The following is a 16,758-nucleotide window of genomic DNA, read 5'->3' as shown; positions in this document are numbered from 1 at the left end:
AAAGTGATGGAAAAAATTGTCTATAAATTGAAAAGTATCTTGCTACAAAAAAAACGAACGTACAAATTTCAATCTGGCTTCAGAACATCCCACTCCACTGACACATGCCTCCTCCATTTGAGCAACCACCTCAAACATGAGGTGGATGCTGGCAAATATTGCGGCATGGTCAAACTGGACCTCCAAAAGGCTTTCGACACCGTAAACCACACCATACTGATTCATAAGGTAAAAGCAATTGGTTTTGACAGCACATCAGTGAGCTGGATGCGATATCCTACCTGGAGGGAAGAGAACAGATGGTGGAGCTGTGGTGTTCCACAAGGAAGCATACTAGGGACTTTACTGTTCCTAATATGTAAACGATATGATCAGCTTGTGACTAACTTGCAACATGCAACCCAGATTAGTCTCAAACAAGGGATTAAATTCATTTTGATCCTATGCCACTAAAATGTGGAACGATTAGTATTGACTTGTCCTTTCGTTTGAAATGTACCCATTCTATACTAAGATACATTTTTCAATCAATCGACTGCATATATCCACCCATATACTTATTGATAGATTGCACTTTAAAGTCGCTTTGTCGAAGAGTCTTCTAGATGCTAAAATTGTAATTGTAGGTGATCAAAAAGTCAAAGAATTTCCTCTTTTGTCAACAATTCAATGGCACTCCAACATCCCAATGTCACTAAAAACTACATTTCAGACCTCCCAAAACAAACTGATTTGACTACCTCTTGGGCTAAACAAGCAAGCCCATGAACAACTCAAACACATTTTTGATTTTGTGGTCTGATGGCTCAGGGTAGAAGACAGGGTTAAGTATTTTCACCTGCAACAGTACAACCTAGTGGGTAAAAAGTGAACTGTAGCATGTGTGGGGATCTTCAAATTGAAATCACACCTGAACCATCTGGTGGAATTTGTGCCAAAAAAAATCCCCATGTCTCATTCCTCAATAGTTTTGTCGCATGTTTTCTTTTTAGACCTTGCAGGTCTTCGTCAGTTTCACCCAGTTGATGGTTACTCTGGTTATGAGTCCTGGGGAGCAGTGTCTTGCTCAGGGACACTTCCTTCACATAGACGGCACTCACTAAGGCTGCCAAATTCCATGAGCAGTGGTGTACTGAGATAAAGAAAGAGGGGATAGAACCCAGTGGCTGCAGCTCTCTTTAATACATGTGAGAACATTTAGATATTCTGATTTTTTTGTTGCACAAAACAAGGCATAAAATACAAAAAAACAAGTCAAAATGTCAGTGATGAATTAGATGAAAACATCCCATAACTCACTGTGCTCTAAATAAACAGACTTCTTTTAAAACAATCAAGGCAACTAGGTATACAAATTTCAATCTAGACTCAAAACTATCCTAGGATAACTGATAGTGACTAACAGCCCACAGAAGCCACGGCCATCAGATGAAGGAGCTGCATGAAGGAACTAACGGAAACGTCCCTCAAATCATAACAATCTCACTAAGGCACAGGCTTAAATTCTATAATTTTTCATCACATTTAGTGCAAAGCAAATAACAATTATCAAGTTTGCGATTAACAGTGGGTTTGACCCCCTCCCCCAAGACAGCAAGTGAACAGTTACAACTTTCACACAAAACCTTCAAATGTAAGAAAATGGCTGATGGCTGTTGAGTACATGCAGAGCAGGTACATGGGCAATGAATTATAAATACAGCAGGATTATTTTATTCTGGCACTCTCATTTTGCCTCTTGCACTATTTATAACCAGCAACAAAAAGCCTATAGCTAACCAGTGGTATGACAATATTAACAGAAAATGTAACACCTAAAAAAAATCAAACAAGGAGAAGCTGCATAACAATGGTTTTCCATAGAGAAACACAAACTGAAGGCCAACATTGGCTTTAAAAATATGTAATCAACCAATTAATGTAGGTATAAAAAAAGAAAACTATAAATAATGACATCCCAAGTTGCCTTTTTAAACGTCAACAAAAAAAATGGAATTTAGTGTTCGAGTATCACATTTCTACGGAGCATAAACTTCAGTAAAAGGTTTGGTTTCACAACATGACTACCACTGAAATGTCATGAACAGGTACTTGAGTAAACATGTAGAGAGCCAGCCTTCACAGTAAAATCCTCAGTATTCATTTATCCATTTGTAACTCAGCGTACAAATGGAACCAAATGGATGGACCAATAAATGAACACTCAGGATTTTACTGTTATGCTATAAGGCAACATTTCAACACATCGCTACTGAAATGGTGGAGAAATTTTAGTGGTTTTAGAGATTTTAAGTGTAATTTATACATTGACATTTCTTTGTTAAGAGTGAAGTGCCATATATAAAACACATTTACCAATACTGATTAGTACATGTATCTGCTTTAATACTAATTTGTTTCTATTTAATAGCATATATTGAGAGCCTACAATATATGGTAGCGTGGTTTAGATGGTAGAAAGGGGGTTGTGTGACACAAACTGTTAGGTGTGGGTTCAAGCAGACATCACAACTTGATGTGCTTTTTAAATTAGGTGTACTTAAAGCAATGCTTTAAAGTATGCTGACATGCAATGTCCATGCGGTTAGGAGTTCTGTCTCAGCCGGTGTTGGGATTGTAGCTTGAGGAGGGATGGGCATTACAGTCAAATAAAAAATAAATTTGTTAGGCATTTACATAAACGTACAACCCCTGGCTGATCATACAAACTTCTGAACTGTGTAGAAGAGACAAAATATGACAGCAGTGACAGCCATTTTTGTAGTGTAAATACAATTCAATGTTTTAAGGCACTTGGAGAATCAGTGACAGTGAGTTGACTATTATATAAAAAATAAAAAACAGGGACTGGTGTTAACTAAGAGACCTTACACGTCACGTCAATGAAAAAAAGAAAAAAGGGGGCCCAGTGGGGGAATGGGGGTGGAATTTGTTTCCTTTTTTTCCTTTTGAGTAGGTAAGCATTAGAACCAGTTTTGGGTCCAAAGCGTCTTTGCTGTTGGTGTGTAGGGGAAACCTCAGAGGTCCCCAATTAGGGTCCGACGGATCCTCCTTCTTCCATGGTGGCTGGTGGGTTGGGGTCCTTGTGGAAGTTGGTCTCCTTAAAAATGAACCAGCAATTTCCTGCCCACAGGATCAGGTTAAGAAACCCAAAGATCTGCACAGAGATGATGAATTAGGTTTCACTTGAGACAGATTTTTTTTTTTGGGGGTGTCCTACCAATGTTTACTGTACAAGCAACCTTACAGGAAAAACAAGCCCAATTTAAGAAGTTATGGCTACACCTTTATGGATTTGTGTTAATACATGCAGTGAGTAGGGAGTACAGTAAACTGAATGAAAAATAAAAAAATAAAAGGAATCCGATTCAGATCACGAGGCGCAAGTTAACAAAATACCTGGCACTATGTATCAGTATCTTCAATATGCAAGCCAGTAGCCACAGACTTAAAATGTAGCCTGCCAAATTTGTGGGTGGAATTATCGGTGGACTTGAGTATCTATATGAACCTGCCTAGTAATTAAAAACTTTAAAAAAATCGACGCTCTGTATGCTTACCACAGAGGCGTTGAGGCGTCCCATTGATGCGTAGTCGCCTGCCACACAGTTTAGAGTCGCGCAGCCCTCAATCAAGTGATTTGGGTCGACGGCCCTCTTGACGTCGGTCAGTCCCTTACCCCAGGCTGATGAAGACACTAGCCACAGGAAGGCAAAGGCAGCCGTCACTACTAAGTCCTGGTGGGAAACATACAGTGGGGATTTTAACATTAGTAATATACAGTTAATATTAGACATATTCTAGCACTTGCGCTTAAGCCCCCAAAACATCAGGCCGACACACCAGTGTTTATAAGTGTCATATTATCTGTTCACGATCATGACGGGTCGTCAGTTGTAGTGTAGGTGTTGTCAGATGTCGATAGCAACACATGGTGGAGAGCTCTCTGGTTGGCCGTTTAGCAAAAGTCACAAATGCAATGGAGGTAGTGTTTGCGGTACATCATGTGGATCAATGATAGGACTTTCTAGTCTAGTCACGTGGTCTAGTGGCGAGATTTTCATGATTGGTGCTGTTTGCCGCTATGTGTCTTTGGAACTATTACCGTTGGGAAAAAAAGAGTACATTGTGGCGCATCGTCAAATCCGTCTATTTAATTGGCCCAGTTATCAAACCATGATATTAGTTAGAAGAAAAGCTCACATATTGATTCAGATGATAACTGTAGTGCACAATACGGTGTAATTCTTTAAAGAAATTGGAAATGTCTAACGTCCTCGACTCCTTCCTGTGTTCATAAGGTAATTTAAGCTGATATATAATGACGAGTCATTTCTTGTTTCTGTTTCTTGTTTCGGTTTCATTTCTTGTTTCTTGTTTCTGTTCCAACAGCACATAATCACAGTTTGTAGTACTCTGGACAACACATTTCAGTTTAGTTTTTGAGTTGCTGCATGAAAAAAATATCACATTTATGAACAGAAAACTTTAGTCTAATGCGTTATCTTGGATAGCCCGTTAACTACCTATTCTAATTTTGATAGCTAGCCACTCCCTTTATCTGGTGACCTGGTGAAAAGTGTCTAGCACATTATTAGGTTTAGGAGACACTGACCAATCTACGCTACACAATTCCACACAACAGCCATGCAGCTTTGTTCCCCGTATCACACCACATGCACACTCAAATGCCTCCACATTTCACTTTCATTTTCAAGTACAAATGGTAAAGGGAACTGTACGAGTGTGTATCTCTGTGCACACTGCACAGAGGGTACTCTCGTCGCCGTCGGAGTCTAATTTATAACTCAGAGTGGCGTTACACTTATTATGGATTGGATCCCACGGCCACCGGAGCCCAATAGTTATAGTATAGCTAGAGCCCTGCTGTGATTGGCCAGTGATTGCTTGCGCATGGTGTGCGCAAAGTTGGTGGCCAAGATGATTCGAGAAATGCCATCAGCTCACGGAAGCCTTTCCCGGGGATCATCTTCGCCGTCAACTCTGCGCACACTATGCTCATGCACAAGCAGGAAATAAACAACCGTTCATCTGATCCGCTCTCTATCTTTTATAACTCCTCTGTGCTCACAGCGTCTGTCGTCGTCAACAGCGTTGACAACAGAGATCGACACGTCGATTTTCGTCGTTCACATCCCTATACAGTACAGTATGGTACAGTACGGCACAGTACGGATACTACAGTACGAATTGTACAGTACTGTACGGTACAGTATGAGCAGTATAGCACACTACAGTACAGTACAGTATGGATACTACAGTACAAATATAATACAGTACAGTAACACTGTCATACATTACAACATGACAATAAACCATGTTGTTACACAACAAATGCTATCTTATTTCCTATTCTCCATGTGCATCAATCACACTCATTACTCACATCAACACCTTCCTTGCTCACTACAATTAGCAGTGCAACATTGCAAGGGTGACAATGTCGCAAGGAGCAAACGATGCATGGCGATAGAATCGAGGCCGATCGAGTTTCTAGTATATTTCACAACTTTTATGGCCAATAGTTCCTCATTTTTGAGCGGTGCTAACCGCTCCCTCAAATCGAAAGACATCGGACATCACCAATTCACCATAAATCATCATGATAAAAGGCATGGACGGATTAAAGTTAAAAAAGCCCTGCTCACAAAATAGAAAGGCCACTCCAATGCCCAGCAATGTCCGTCCCTATGTATGTATCTATGTATGTATCTATGTATGTACGTTTAGGGTACCAACAGGTGACAAAGTGACGCTGTTGAGCTTCACGCCGTGCACAGCTGCATGATGGGAAGCTGAGTTTTTAGCAGCCATGTGGCTCTGTTGTCATTTCTCAACCGTTTCAGACGCAGGGCGGTTGGCTGGAACCGGGCCAGCCCCCTGGGCCAGCCCCCTGGGCCGAGACCCTGTGGGTATATAGGACGTAAATTCTCCATTCATTGTCAACGGCATTTAATGTTGGTGTTAACACAAAATAGCCGATTTGCTCAGACACATATGACGTAAATTCTCCATTCATTGTCAATGACATTAAATGTTTGTGTTAGGACAAAAATCGACACTATAGCTGAATATAGGAGGGGCTAGCGTCCCTCAAAAAACGAAATCGGCTAAAGTGACGGTAAGGTTTCAAGACGTTTTGGCTATTATCTCTGGAATGGAAAGTCCAATCTGCTCAGTTCAAAGCTTCTTGAAAGCATGACAAGATTCTGAATCCAAGAGCCCCCATTAGCTCAGGGCCCCTGTGCACACTTGGCCGTTGGCACAAGTGTGATTTTTAATAATACCATATTGAATTAGCCCTGCTGTAGTGCACTCACAATGGTGGGGCCGCGATTGGTCTGGCGGTAAAGATTCTGGTAGCCCAGGTAGAGGATCAGCGTCACCGTGCAGTAGAGGAAGCCGAACACCCCCACACACACAAAGAACTCTGCTGAGGAGGAGAAGTCACCCTGGAGGTAGGTTTTATTACCGATGGCCTGGTCACAACCTTCTACCTGGTAGGAATGTGCAGACAACCTGGAGGCAGAGAGAGGACACCATGAGATCTCCCATAGAGACCTTGTGCTGATCTCCATGCTTTCACACACTGCTTCATGTTAGAGACAAGATGAAGAGTCAGAAGTGTCTCACCTGGAATACTTTTCTATCCAAATGGAGGCAAAGAGAGAGAGAATATATACAACATTGAGAGACTTTCAAGACTTTGCCAAGTGCATATACACTGCACTGAACTTTCTTTTTAATGGTAGATCAACTCCATTAAAATCATTGCACAACGTTGCATAGTTTGCCGAGGAGTGTCAGGGCTTGGGTCCTGATAAGTGGATAGATACCGAATCAGAAACCTCATATTTTATTAAAAAAAAAGACTGTTGGCTCACACAATTTTCAAATGCTTCCACCATATAGTCTGTGCAAAGGAATCGCTGAAAAAGTAGAAGACTGTAAAGCAGATGTCTGTTCGGTTTAATCTTTTTCTTTGCACTTGCAAAAACATTGTCCTACTGTAAATGAAATAAGTTTAACCTAAGTTGATATATTTTTGTGAAAGGAAATGATAAAGATGACCAGTTCCTTTGCACCACTTTCAGGAGGTGTAGTTACAGACTGAATGAAGCATTTGAAGATTATGGAATAGTTGTCTGGCTTGTTTAAACTGTAGTCATTAACCAGGCAAGTCATTAAGAACAAATTCATATTAACAATAACATCTTTTGTAAGGTCATCTATAAAGAAATTCTGCTTCACAGTGGAGAGAGAGACAGGATGTCATGAATTTGTGGTACATATGCAAAATGGTTGAACCACCCATGCCTCAACCCCCGAGTATGATGTAACAGCAAAATGGCCACCATGTATAGCTGTGAGCTGTGAGTGCCATATACTTTACCTGAATGGGTAACCAAACACAGCTTTAGTTGTTACAGTAGTTGCTACAGGAGAAGTCCCACAATTGACTATTAAGTTTGTTGCCCCGGAGTAGCCTCCTGTTGTGGCAAAGGCGAAGATTGTGAACACCTGTAGAAAAAGAGATATTGAATGAAGACAAGAGGAACAGATACAATTAGGGCAGACAAAGAGCTTTCAAGCCATTTTAGAAGATAACTAGAAAAAGTGCCCTTCTGGGCACAGGTCTCCACCAGGAGGATGTTTTGTGTGTGTGTGTGTGTGTGTGTGTGTCGCGGCTTGGCCTGTTGTAGCGCCACCATGAGGCTGATTTGAAAACTGTCAAGTGGCATTTCTTCCTCAGCCTAGTGGGAATATGCATGCAGTTTCACCGCAATCGGACGCTGCGTTGAGTAATTGTGGCAATTTGTACAAAACGGGTACAAAGCGGGCTACTCCTGAAAGGTTTAGAAGCCAATCGTAGTCAATGAAGGTGGATTATGAGAAATCAAACAAACGCGTCTTGATCACATGACTATGGAGAGCATGTGTACCGATTTGCGTGAAATTTGGATAAAATCTGGAGTAATATTAGAAAATGTGTTTTACATATGTCGGCCTCCTGGTGGCGCTATAAAGAGCAGATGTAAATAATTCCAGGCATAGGTTTTTCCTTGGCCTCTAGGGAGTTGGCATACAAAGTTATCCACAGATCCATGCAGTTAGAGGTAAAAACACTTTTCGGCGAGTTATAGCGCCACCATGAGGCCGAGTTGAAAATGTTCACGTGGCATTTCTTCCTCGGCCTAGTGGGAATGTGCGTGCACAATTTCACGGAAATCACACGATGTGTCCATGATTTGCAGCATTTTGTTTGAAACTGAGCACTCCTGCAAACTTTGGAAGCCAATCTTATCCAATCAGGATGGAGTCTGAGAAATCTGAAAGACCCGTTTCGTTGAATGGCTCTAGAGAGAATGTGTATTCGTTGAATGGCTCTAGAGAGAATGTGTACCGATTTGCGTGATGTTTGGACAAAATCTGTAGGTGTACTGTCCAAAAACTTGTTTTGCACAAAGCGGCCTCCTGGTGGCGCTATAACAGGCCGTTCTGGAAATTCTGGGGCAGAGGTTCATCGTTGGCATCCAGGGAGTGTGTGTGCAAAATTTGACATCGACCGGGTTAACGGTGCCGGAGATTAGCTGTTCACAGACGGACGGACGGACACACACACACGGACAGACGGAGTGCAAAACATACTCTCTCCCCATGCCTTCGGCCTGGTGGAGACAAATATATCCATCGTTTATGAAAAGGCTGTTCTGGCTGTTCTTTAGAGCAAACACTGTAAAGTAGGAGTAACACCAGAAGGTAACAGCTTGCTAGTTGAAATGGAAGTGGAAACAACAGCCCTAGCCGTGAAATAATCAAGGCATGCCATACCATGGCCTCTCATAAAATTGCTCAGTGCAGCCACATTCAAAAGACCTGCAATGAGCACACTGGAGACATCTTTCCCATTCCAAAAATAACAGCCAGTGGTTATTCAGGTCAGTAAACAGAGGAACTGAGCAGCCATAGTTTACCTACAGGAGGAAGGGCTCATGTATGAAGTGGTCAGGTGCAACTGATATTGCACTGCACATTTAGAGGCAGTCAGAATGTGGCAGAGTGGTGACTTAGCAAAAAAAAAAGAGTCAACCCCTACATCCACTTGGCCAAGTGAAGTTCAACAGGAAATGGGCCTCTCAGCTGCTGAACTGTGGCAAACTAGTTAGTCGTGTCTAGCACTGGGAACACCTGATTACACAGAACGTCAAATGCAAGGATCTAGAAACCCCTCATCGATTAGGAAAGTCAAACTGTATTACGATGGTTTCAGACCCCTACGACTGGTACTGTCTTTTTTTGTTTAATACAACTATCCCACACTTTCTCTCTGTATCACTTTTCTCTATACAGTTGCACCATCCAACATCCTCTTTCCACACAGGAAATTCCCTCCCTAACAATGCGGAGAGAGCACACACAGCAAATCCTAACAGATATGGCACTGACAGACATAACATTCAGTACCCTACTCCTGTACTTCTTTTAAGAGCTAGTGTGGGTCTGATCTCTGATGCAGCGTGTGGTAAGTTCCTTGTTTTGCTACATATATTGGAATTACAATGGAAAGCAACACTGAAACAGTGACAAAAAAAACAAGGGGCAGCACACTGAGCACAGATGCATTTTATATAGATTTGATATAGTGCCCTTCGGTCAGTATGCTGGTGATAAAATCGAAGTGAAAGTGATGAAGATGCAACAGCTCTCAAACCCATCTGCTTCCATCCCCTCACACCTCTTGTACCACTTGTGTTTCTCTCATCTCCCTATCTTTGCTGTGGTGGTAGAATTAGACTCGGAATGTGCCCGCTACTCATGGTTAATTTTGAATGCGATAGACGGATAGAGCATCTATTACTTGTATGAAAATAGACCACTCAATACAGTACAGTACCAAAAAACACATTGGCCCCTTTTCCACAACCGGTTCAGTTCTTTTTGGTTCTTAGTCCATGAGCCAGAGGTCCAAAATTGGAACGTTAATTATGAATTGAGTGGGCAAAACCATACTTATATTAGATTGTTATCACCATAAAACTTCCCCAATTGAGTACTTACACGAAGACAATGATTTATTGTATTACACATTTTACATTTTTAAATATGCAAATGAGGCATTATGTAGGAAAATATGCAAAATAATCAAAAATATGAAAAAGCTACTACTGTAGAAGGGTTATCATGGATTAATTTACTTGTATTGATCCTATAAACAATTTAATATAGGTCTAGTTTTTACCACCAATTTCAGAGCTCTGGCTCATGGACTAAAAAGAAGAACCAAAAAGAACAGAAACCGGTTCCTATTGGGAACCAACCGGTGGAAACGGGTCACTGTGTAAAACAATGGGCTTAAATTAACGTGACACATTACAAAAATATATTCATCTCATCATTGTTGCTTTGAATACATATAACCATTTGTGTTACTGTAAGTAAGAACTTCCCATGTTGTCCCTTTACAAATCACTACTACCTATACAAAGATCAACCAGTCTGGTCTGCAGTATTTGCATGACAACAATAGGGCTGTTTCATATTGAGCAAAACCAAATTAGTAGTCAAAGTGGATTAAATATAGATTACAAATAACTAGGGATGCACCGAAAGGGAAATTCTTGGCCGAAAACCGAATACCGAATATGATCTTTTTTCCTACCATTGCTGTCATGGCCGTACCTTAAAGCTACCTGATTTATGGCAAAACTTTACTTAAATAATAATCACTATTATGGGCCCATAAAACATTTATTCAGCTCTCAGCGCTTCGGTGATATATAGGGTGCGTTCGGAAATGCGCACCGGGAGCGCACTCGCCTATTAGTTTGCATTGCACAGTGCGCTATTTCCGAAAGCGCCCATTTTCTGCCTATTCGGGCCGAAACCGAATAGGCCGAAAATGCATTTTTAGCCATTTTCGGCCGAATATTTTCTGCAGCCGAATATTCGGTGCATCACTACAAATAACCAAGTCTTCCGATTTTGTACTGACCCCCTGAGTAGATCGTTCCAATGAAAAGCATCTGATCAAGGCGTGCAATAGACTGTGTGTGCTACTTTGTTACTTCCTCTCAAGAATAATGTCCTTTGTCTTACACACCCACATCTGTTGAAGCGCATTCCCACATGATCAGGATCCACATAATTTCCATAATCGTTCAACACGTGTAGCACAAAAAGCAAGGCGGGCGGCGAGTTGAACAGCCTACGCACACAATGCAGTATCAACAGATACAGTAAGTCATGCAGAACCATGTTAAAGAGAGTCGTTTAAAATAGTCTTCAACAAACACCACAAGGCAGAAAGGAACATACATTAGATTAACATGTGCACAGAGTAGACGCAAACAAATTAAATGGTGCAATTGCATGCATTTAGTAAGCTGCTAGTCCACTCAACATTTCAGGGAATGGGTTTCATCTTTCAGGTGTCTGGAGCTCTACATTTCTCAGCTTTCATGTGAGCCCCAGCTGACCCAACATTCACATCATATCCCACCCTAGCCGCTAGCCAGCCTCTGAGACCACCCCAAATAAACACGGCGGTGGTTCCCCTGGCTCGACCTCCAGTCCCAAGTACACACCCAGCTCCTCACCGACTATAGCTGAGGCATTCCACTACTACATAAGCTACTCTATTCAGAGGGGACCAGTAAATGTAGTTAAATGTCAGAAATGACAAATCATACACTTTAGAATGGTAAATATTACACCCAGTCGCCCACACACACACTACTTTTTTATAGCATCATCACTTGTGACTGTGGTATGGTGTTTCCCCACCAGTAAACAACCTCCACCTGTCAGACTGAAAAATTGGAGTGACTGGATAGTGTACAAAGTGAGTTGCGACTAAGCCCTTGCTTTTGTTTGTGACTGGATAGTGTCCATGCTTTCAGCCTGTTGCAAGCAGTTCCATGTGTGACATTTAATAATATCAATTGTAAACATCTTCTTTCAGAGAGTTCAAAGTGTCAGTGAGTGAGTACCCTATGTGCGTGTAGTGTACTGTGTGGGGTGCAGAGTCTGCAGAGGTCTGGGTTTGTTAGCGATGAGAACAACTCCTACCATAAATCCTGTCTGATTTCATCCAACGCAATCTATTATGCTTTAATGATATGTGTATTAAGTGACCAAGGCCCTAACTCCCTCCTTAGGGCAGATGTCCAGAGAATGCTGTGCTGAGCATGCAGTCAGCAGATTTTACATTGAGGTTCAGTGGAAAAAACTGGAAATACAAATAGTTGATGAACTCCCCTTTGATCCCTGCATCGGTAGTGCACTTAACAGTCTCACATGTGATAACAAAACTGAAACTGAAAATGATTCATCACCACATATAAAACGATTTTCATTTATAAGTGCAACTGCAAACAAATAAAGTGAACCTTGAAGTAGAACTGTGATTGAATGATTGATTGATTGAAGTATGTATTAACAGTTTGCAGAATTACAGTACATTTCAAGCACAACTCAATACAAAAACTGTTAACTGTGGACGACACCATAAAGCATTACACATTTACAATAGGGTCCACCATTTTCAGATGGTGGACCCAGTGAGCTACTTCTTTTGCTCTGTCAGCTTTGTACAGGGCTCTGGAGAGTAATTTCCTGCAATACATTTCCACACTCTCATACACAGCAGGAAGAAAGCAAGCTGGTGTGCCTGACTTGTACTCAAACTCCACAACATAAAGATAATGTCTATGTTAATTACCCATTGAGCTGTTCCAAATGTGCACACCTTAAATACACAGACAAACACCACTACTAGCATCACCTGACAAGTCAGCCGGACACGGATCACTGAATGTAGAACATTTACCTACATTCAAATAAACATCACAGGCATGTGGTTGTTTGGTGTCAGAACTATACATTTTTTAATCCTCATCTACCTACCTTATACACACCCACTGAAGAACACACAGATGGTCACTACAGAAATACATAGAGCTATTTCTGTTACAGCTGCAGCTGCCATTCCTCTAAATGGCCAGACAAACCTGGCTATCAAAAGTATGTCACATATTCTCGTCAACTTCTTTTGGTATTGGTCAAATACAGTTGTGAATCATATGTCATATGCTTGAAGTCTACTAAAAACATCCAATAATAATTACAAATATCCCTGGTGTACTAGTGTCAATGCTGATTATCAGTAGGTTTGTGTTTGCCTTTTTTTGCTTTGAAATTGTGTACCAGCCCCTATACAGATCTAATCTAGATACAATTTAACTCAACGAACTGGGCTAAAGTTGTCTAGGTTTGCAATCAACAAGACGAGCTTAAAAATGATATGTTGAAAGATTCAACAGAGCAATCTGTTGAATCTTGTAGGCTCATGCAGGAAAAACATATTTGTTCTTCATTTATTGGTCTCTAGAAATTCAAACCACGTCACCGGACTGGAGATGAGAGGGACATGTTGTAGTAGCCGCAGAACAAATTAATAAAAACACAATAAAGAATATGGAATGTCTTACCCATTCTAAGACACGAATAAATCCCAGCGGTTCTTTTACAGGTCCCAGATCGAGAGCAAAGCCTCCCACCAGTTTCTGAGGGCGAGAATCAGAGAGCTTGAACCAGGACAGAATGAAGAATTTGTCTGAAAGGCTAAACCTCATAATCACAATGACACTACTGCTGCGAACAGCCACATTGCTACCTGTTCGTCACCTTGTAGCTAACTGGCCCTGCCCTTGTTAGCTAGACTGCTAGCGACATGCTAACGTTAGCTGGGATGTTAAACTAACACGCTTACCTGGACGAGATCCATTGTGACTAAACAGATCTAAACTAAACAGATCGTCAATTGCTCACTTCTTGCGACTTTTAAAGAAACTGAACGTAACGTTTCTCGGTTTGCTCGTCGTCCCTACTACAACCAGTAGCACAGTAACTCCAGATACTGCTACTACTGTCTCTACTACTACACAACTGCTGTCAAACTTTGTCAACTCGCTGCTGTTCGCCGCGTCACGGCCTCGGCCGTCATGTGACACCGTGCAGTGTGTGCAATGCGGTGACAACCTCTCAAATCTCAACCCTTTTCATTTCAAGCCTTAGTTAGCGAAGGAGGTCCAAGTCCCAGCGGACTACCATTTGATGGGATACGACGTTTTACATTTATTTATTAGAATTTAATATTTGTTTGTTTTTTTATGATTTTTATTTATTTGTATACCTCCGTGACCCCCACATTTTTATACCACCGTCATTCCAATTTATTTATTGAATCATTTAAGTATTTGTTTGTTTAATTTGTTTTATTATTATTATTATTAATTTATTATTATTATTATTATTATTATTATTTATTTGTAGTAAAATCGTCATTGGTTAAAGGTGTGGTAAGTATACATTTTAAGACTGCAACCACTTCAAGAAACAGCAATGTGTCCCTATGTCTGTCTGTCTGTCTGTCTGTTTAGGGTACCAACAGGGGGCACTATTGCACCACTTACTTCAGACAGGTCTGATTTTTGAGTGGTACAACCACTCCTAGACAGCTATGTGTGTGTGTCCCTGTGTCCGTCCCTGTGTCCGAGCACGGAAGTAGCATATTTTGTCACCACCAAGTGTCACTTTTGTGCAGAGTGTCACTGTTGTGCAGCCTAACACACAGACAGAGGCCAAGGAGGAGAGCTTGTACAGTACAGTACAGTACAGTACAGTACAGTACAGTACAGTACAGTACAGTACAGTACAGTACAGTACAGTACAGTACAGTACAGTACAGTACAGTACAGTACCACTCACTTCAGACGGGTCTGATTTTTTGAGTGGTGCAACCACTCCATAGCCAGCTATGTGTGTCTCTGGCTGGCTGGCTGGCTGTGTCCGTCCCTGGCTGGCTGGCTGTGTCCGAGCACGAAAATTGCATTTGGTTTGTTTGCACAACCAAGTGTCACTGTTGCGCAGCCTAACACACACACACACACACACACACACACACACACATATTACACACACATTGGGAGCCCCTCGAAAACGAGATGGTACATCTCAAGGGGTCCTTTCCTAATAAAGAAACTTGAATCATCAACTGTATATATGATGATTTGGGGTGTTACAGTACAGGACGCGAGGCGGCTCGCCGGAACCGGGCCGGCCCCCTGGGCGCGTTCCTGGGGGCCTGGATGTTCCAGGGACCCCCCGGGGACCCCCACATGTTAACTCTGTCATTTCTCAACCGTTTCGGACGCGGGATGGCTCGCCGGAACCGGGCTGGCACCCTGGCCGCGTTCTTGTGGGTCTGGAACTTCAGGGGACCCCCTGGGGACCCCCATACAGAGTTGCACCACTCACTTCACACGGGTGTGGTTTAAGTAAGTGTTAATTCTTATAGGAAGCAATCATTGCAGTTTGTTCAATAATAACATGGATCTCTGGCTCTCTGTACTGCAGTCTCTCCAGAAAATACATTTTCAGGTCGGGATACCAATTTAATCCAATCAGAAAACACATAGCCTGCCCTACACTGTAGAATTGTTTCCTCACTTCATTTGTTTATCTAGGCCCTACAACAGGATACATAAACAAATTAAGTGAGGAAACAATTCTACATGAGCAGCATAACTGGAACATGAGATGATAAACAATCTTTCTGGGGTTATCTCTCCTAATTGAATGGAATTTTGTTTTAACCCATAAAAATATCACTTGTGTTATCAACACACAGTAGGCCTAGTACCTTTATTCCAGATTTAAGATATTTCATTTGTCAGAACTGTCATTCACTCAAGTAAATCTCTGAGAACAAATCGAATATTTATTCAATGCATTAAGAGAATTTCAAGCGAAGAGCATACATGGTATGGTTCTTCTGTCCTCTTTTAACGAGATGGCAGACTCGCAACACTACAGAGACACCTGTGTAGCCTATCTGTCAAATTACTTCGCAAGTACATGGGGTTAAATTTGTTCTGCTGCTCTGCCACCAAAATGTGGAATGCCCTATATACCAACAGTCATAACAGTTGGTATATAGGGCATTCCACATAACACTAGTCACTTTGCTAGTGGTCAACATAAAAGGTGATGATTACAGTATATCATGTGTTATTTCCTTATTTCAGTTCTACTTTCTGATTTTTGAGGGGCGCTAGCCCCTCCTATACACAGGTTTAATGATTGTCTTTAGTTCAATGTTTGTTTCGTAAACGCATTGACAATGAAGGGAAACTTTACGTCATGTGTCATTTACATCATATTGTCTCTTTATTGTTAATGGTGTTTAATGTTTGTTTTACATCACCATTACATCACCTAATGAACATGAGTTAGACTTTAATATTAGCGCCCCTCACTTCACACAGATGTGATTTTTCTGTTAGATTGAGCACACAAAAAAGGAATCCTTGAACTTTTATTGTCAGGATATTTATAGGTACTACTCATCTACTAATTCGAGGCCAGGCCCAATGTCAAACCATCAAAGCCCTGTCCAGTGCTGCTGAAAGAGCAAGCCAGTGGCTCTGGATCAGGAGGAGAGACAACAGTTGGGCCCCGAAATAACGCCCAGGTCCAAGAGACATCAAGGGGAGTGAGGGGTAGAAGGGAATAAGGCAGAGGTGGGAACACCTGGGACGCCAGGTGCTGCTGTTGAACCCTTTTGGGGTGTTGTGGGCCTAGTCAATGAAACACCGAAGACGGAGGACGCCCATGACGACCCCAATGAAACCCTTACCCCTTCCACCCAACCCTGTGAGGACTTTATCATCCCCA

At 41.7% G+C, this 16,758-nt stretch overlaps 1 protein-coding gene across 1 annotated transcript; it reads right to left on the bottom strand.

The window, feature by feature from the left end:
• Positions 1-1,163: 1,163 nt before the first annotated feature.
• sypl2a (synaptophysin-like 2a) lies at positions 1,164-14,059 on the bottom strand. Its single transcript, XM_079510532.1, has 6 exons — positions 13,793-14,059; positions 13,512-13,586; positions 7,415-7,542; positions 6,342-6,540; positions 3,561-3,737; positions 1,164-3,157 (listed from the first exon to the last, which is right to left on the bottom strand). The coding sequence occupies exons 1-6, from the start codon at positions 13,805-13,807 to the stop codon at positions 3,032-3,034; spliced, it is 720 nt and encodes a 239-aa protein (XP_079366658.1). The 5' UTR covers positions 13,808-14,059; the 3' UTR covers positions 1,164-3,031.
• Positions 14,060-16,758: the final 2,699 nt, after the last annotated feature.

This window comes from Electrona antarctica (assembly GCF_951216825.1).
Source record: "Electrona antarctica genome assembly, chromosome: 9".
Lineage (NCBI taxonomy): Eukaryota > Metazoa > Chordata > Actinopteri > Myctophiformes > Myctophidae > Electrona > Electrona antarctica.
This window is presented reverse-complemented; position numbering and strand designations above follow the sequence as displayed.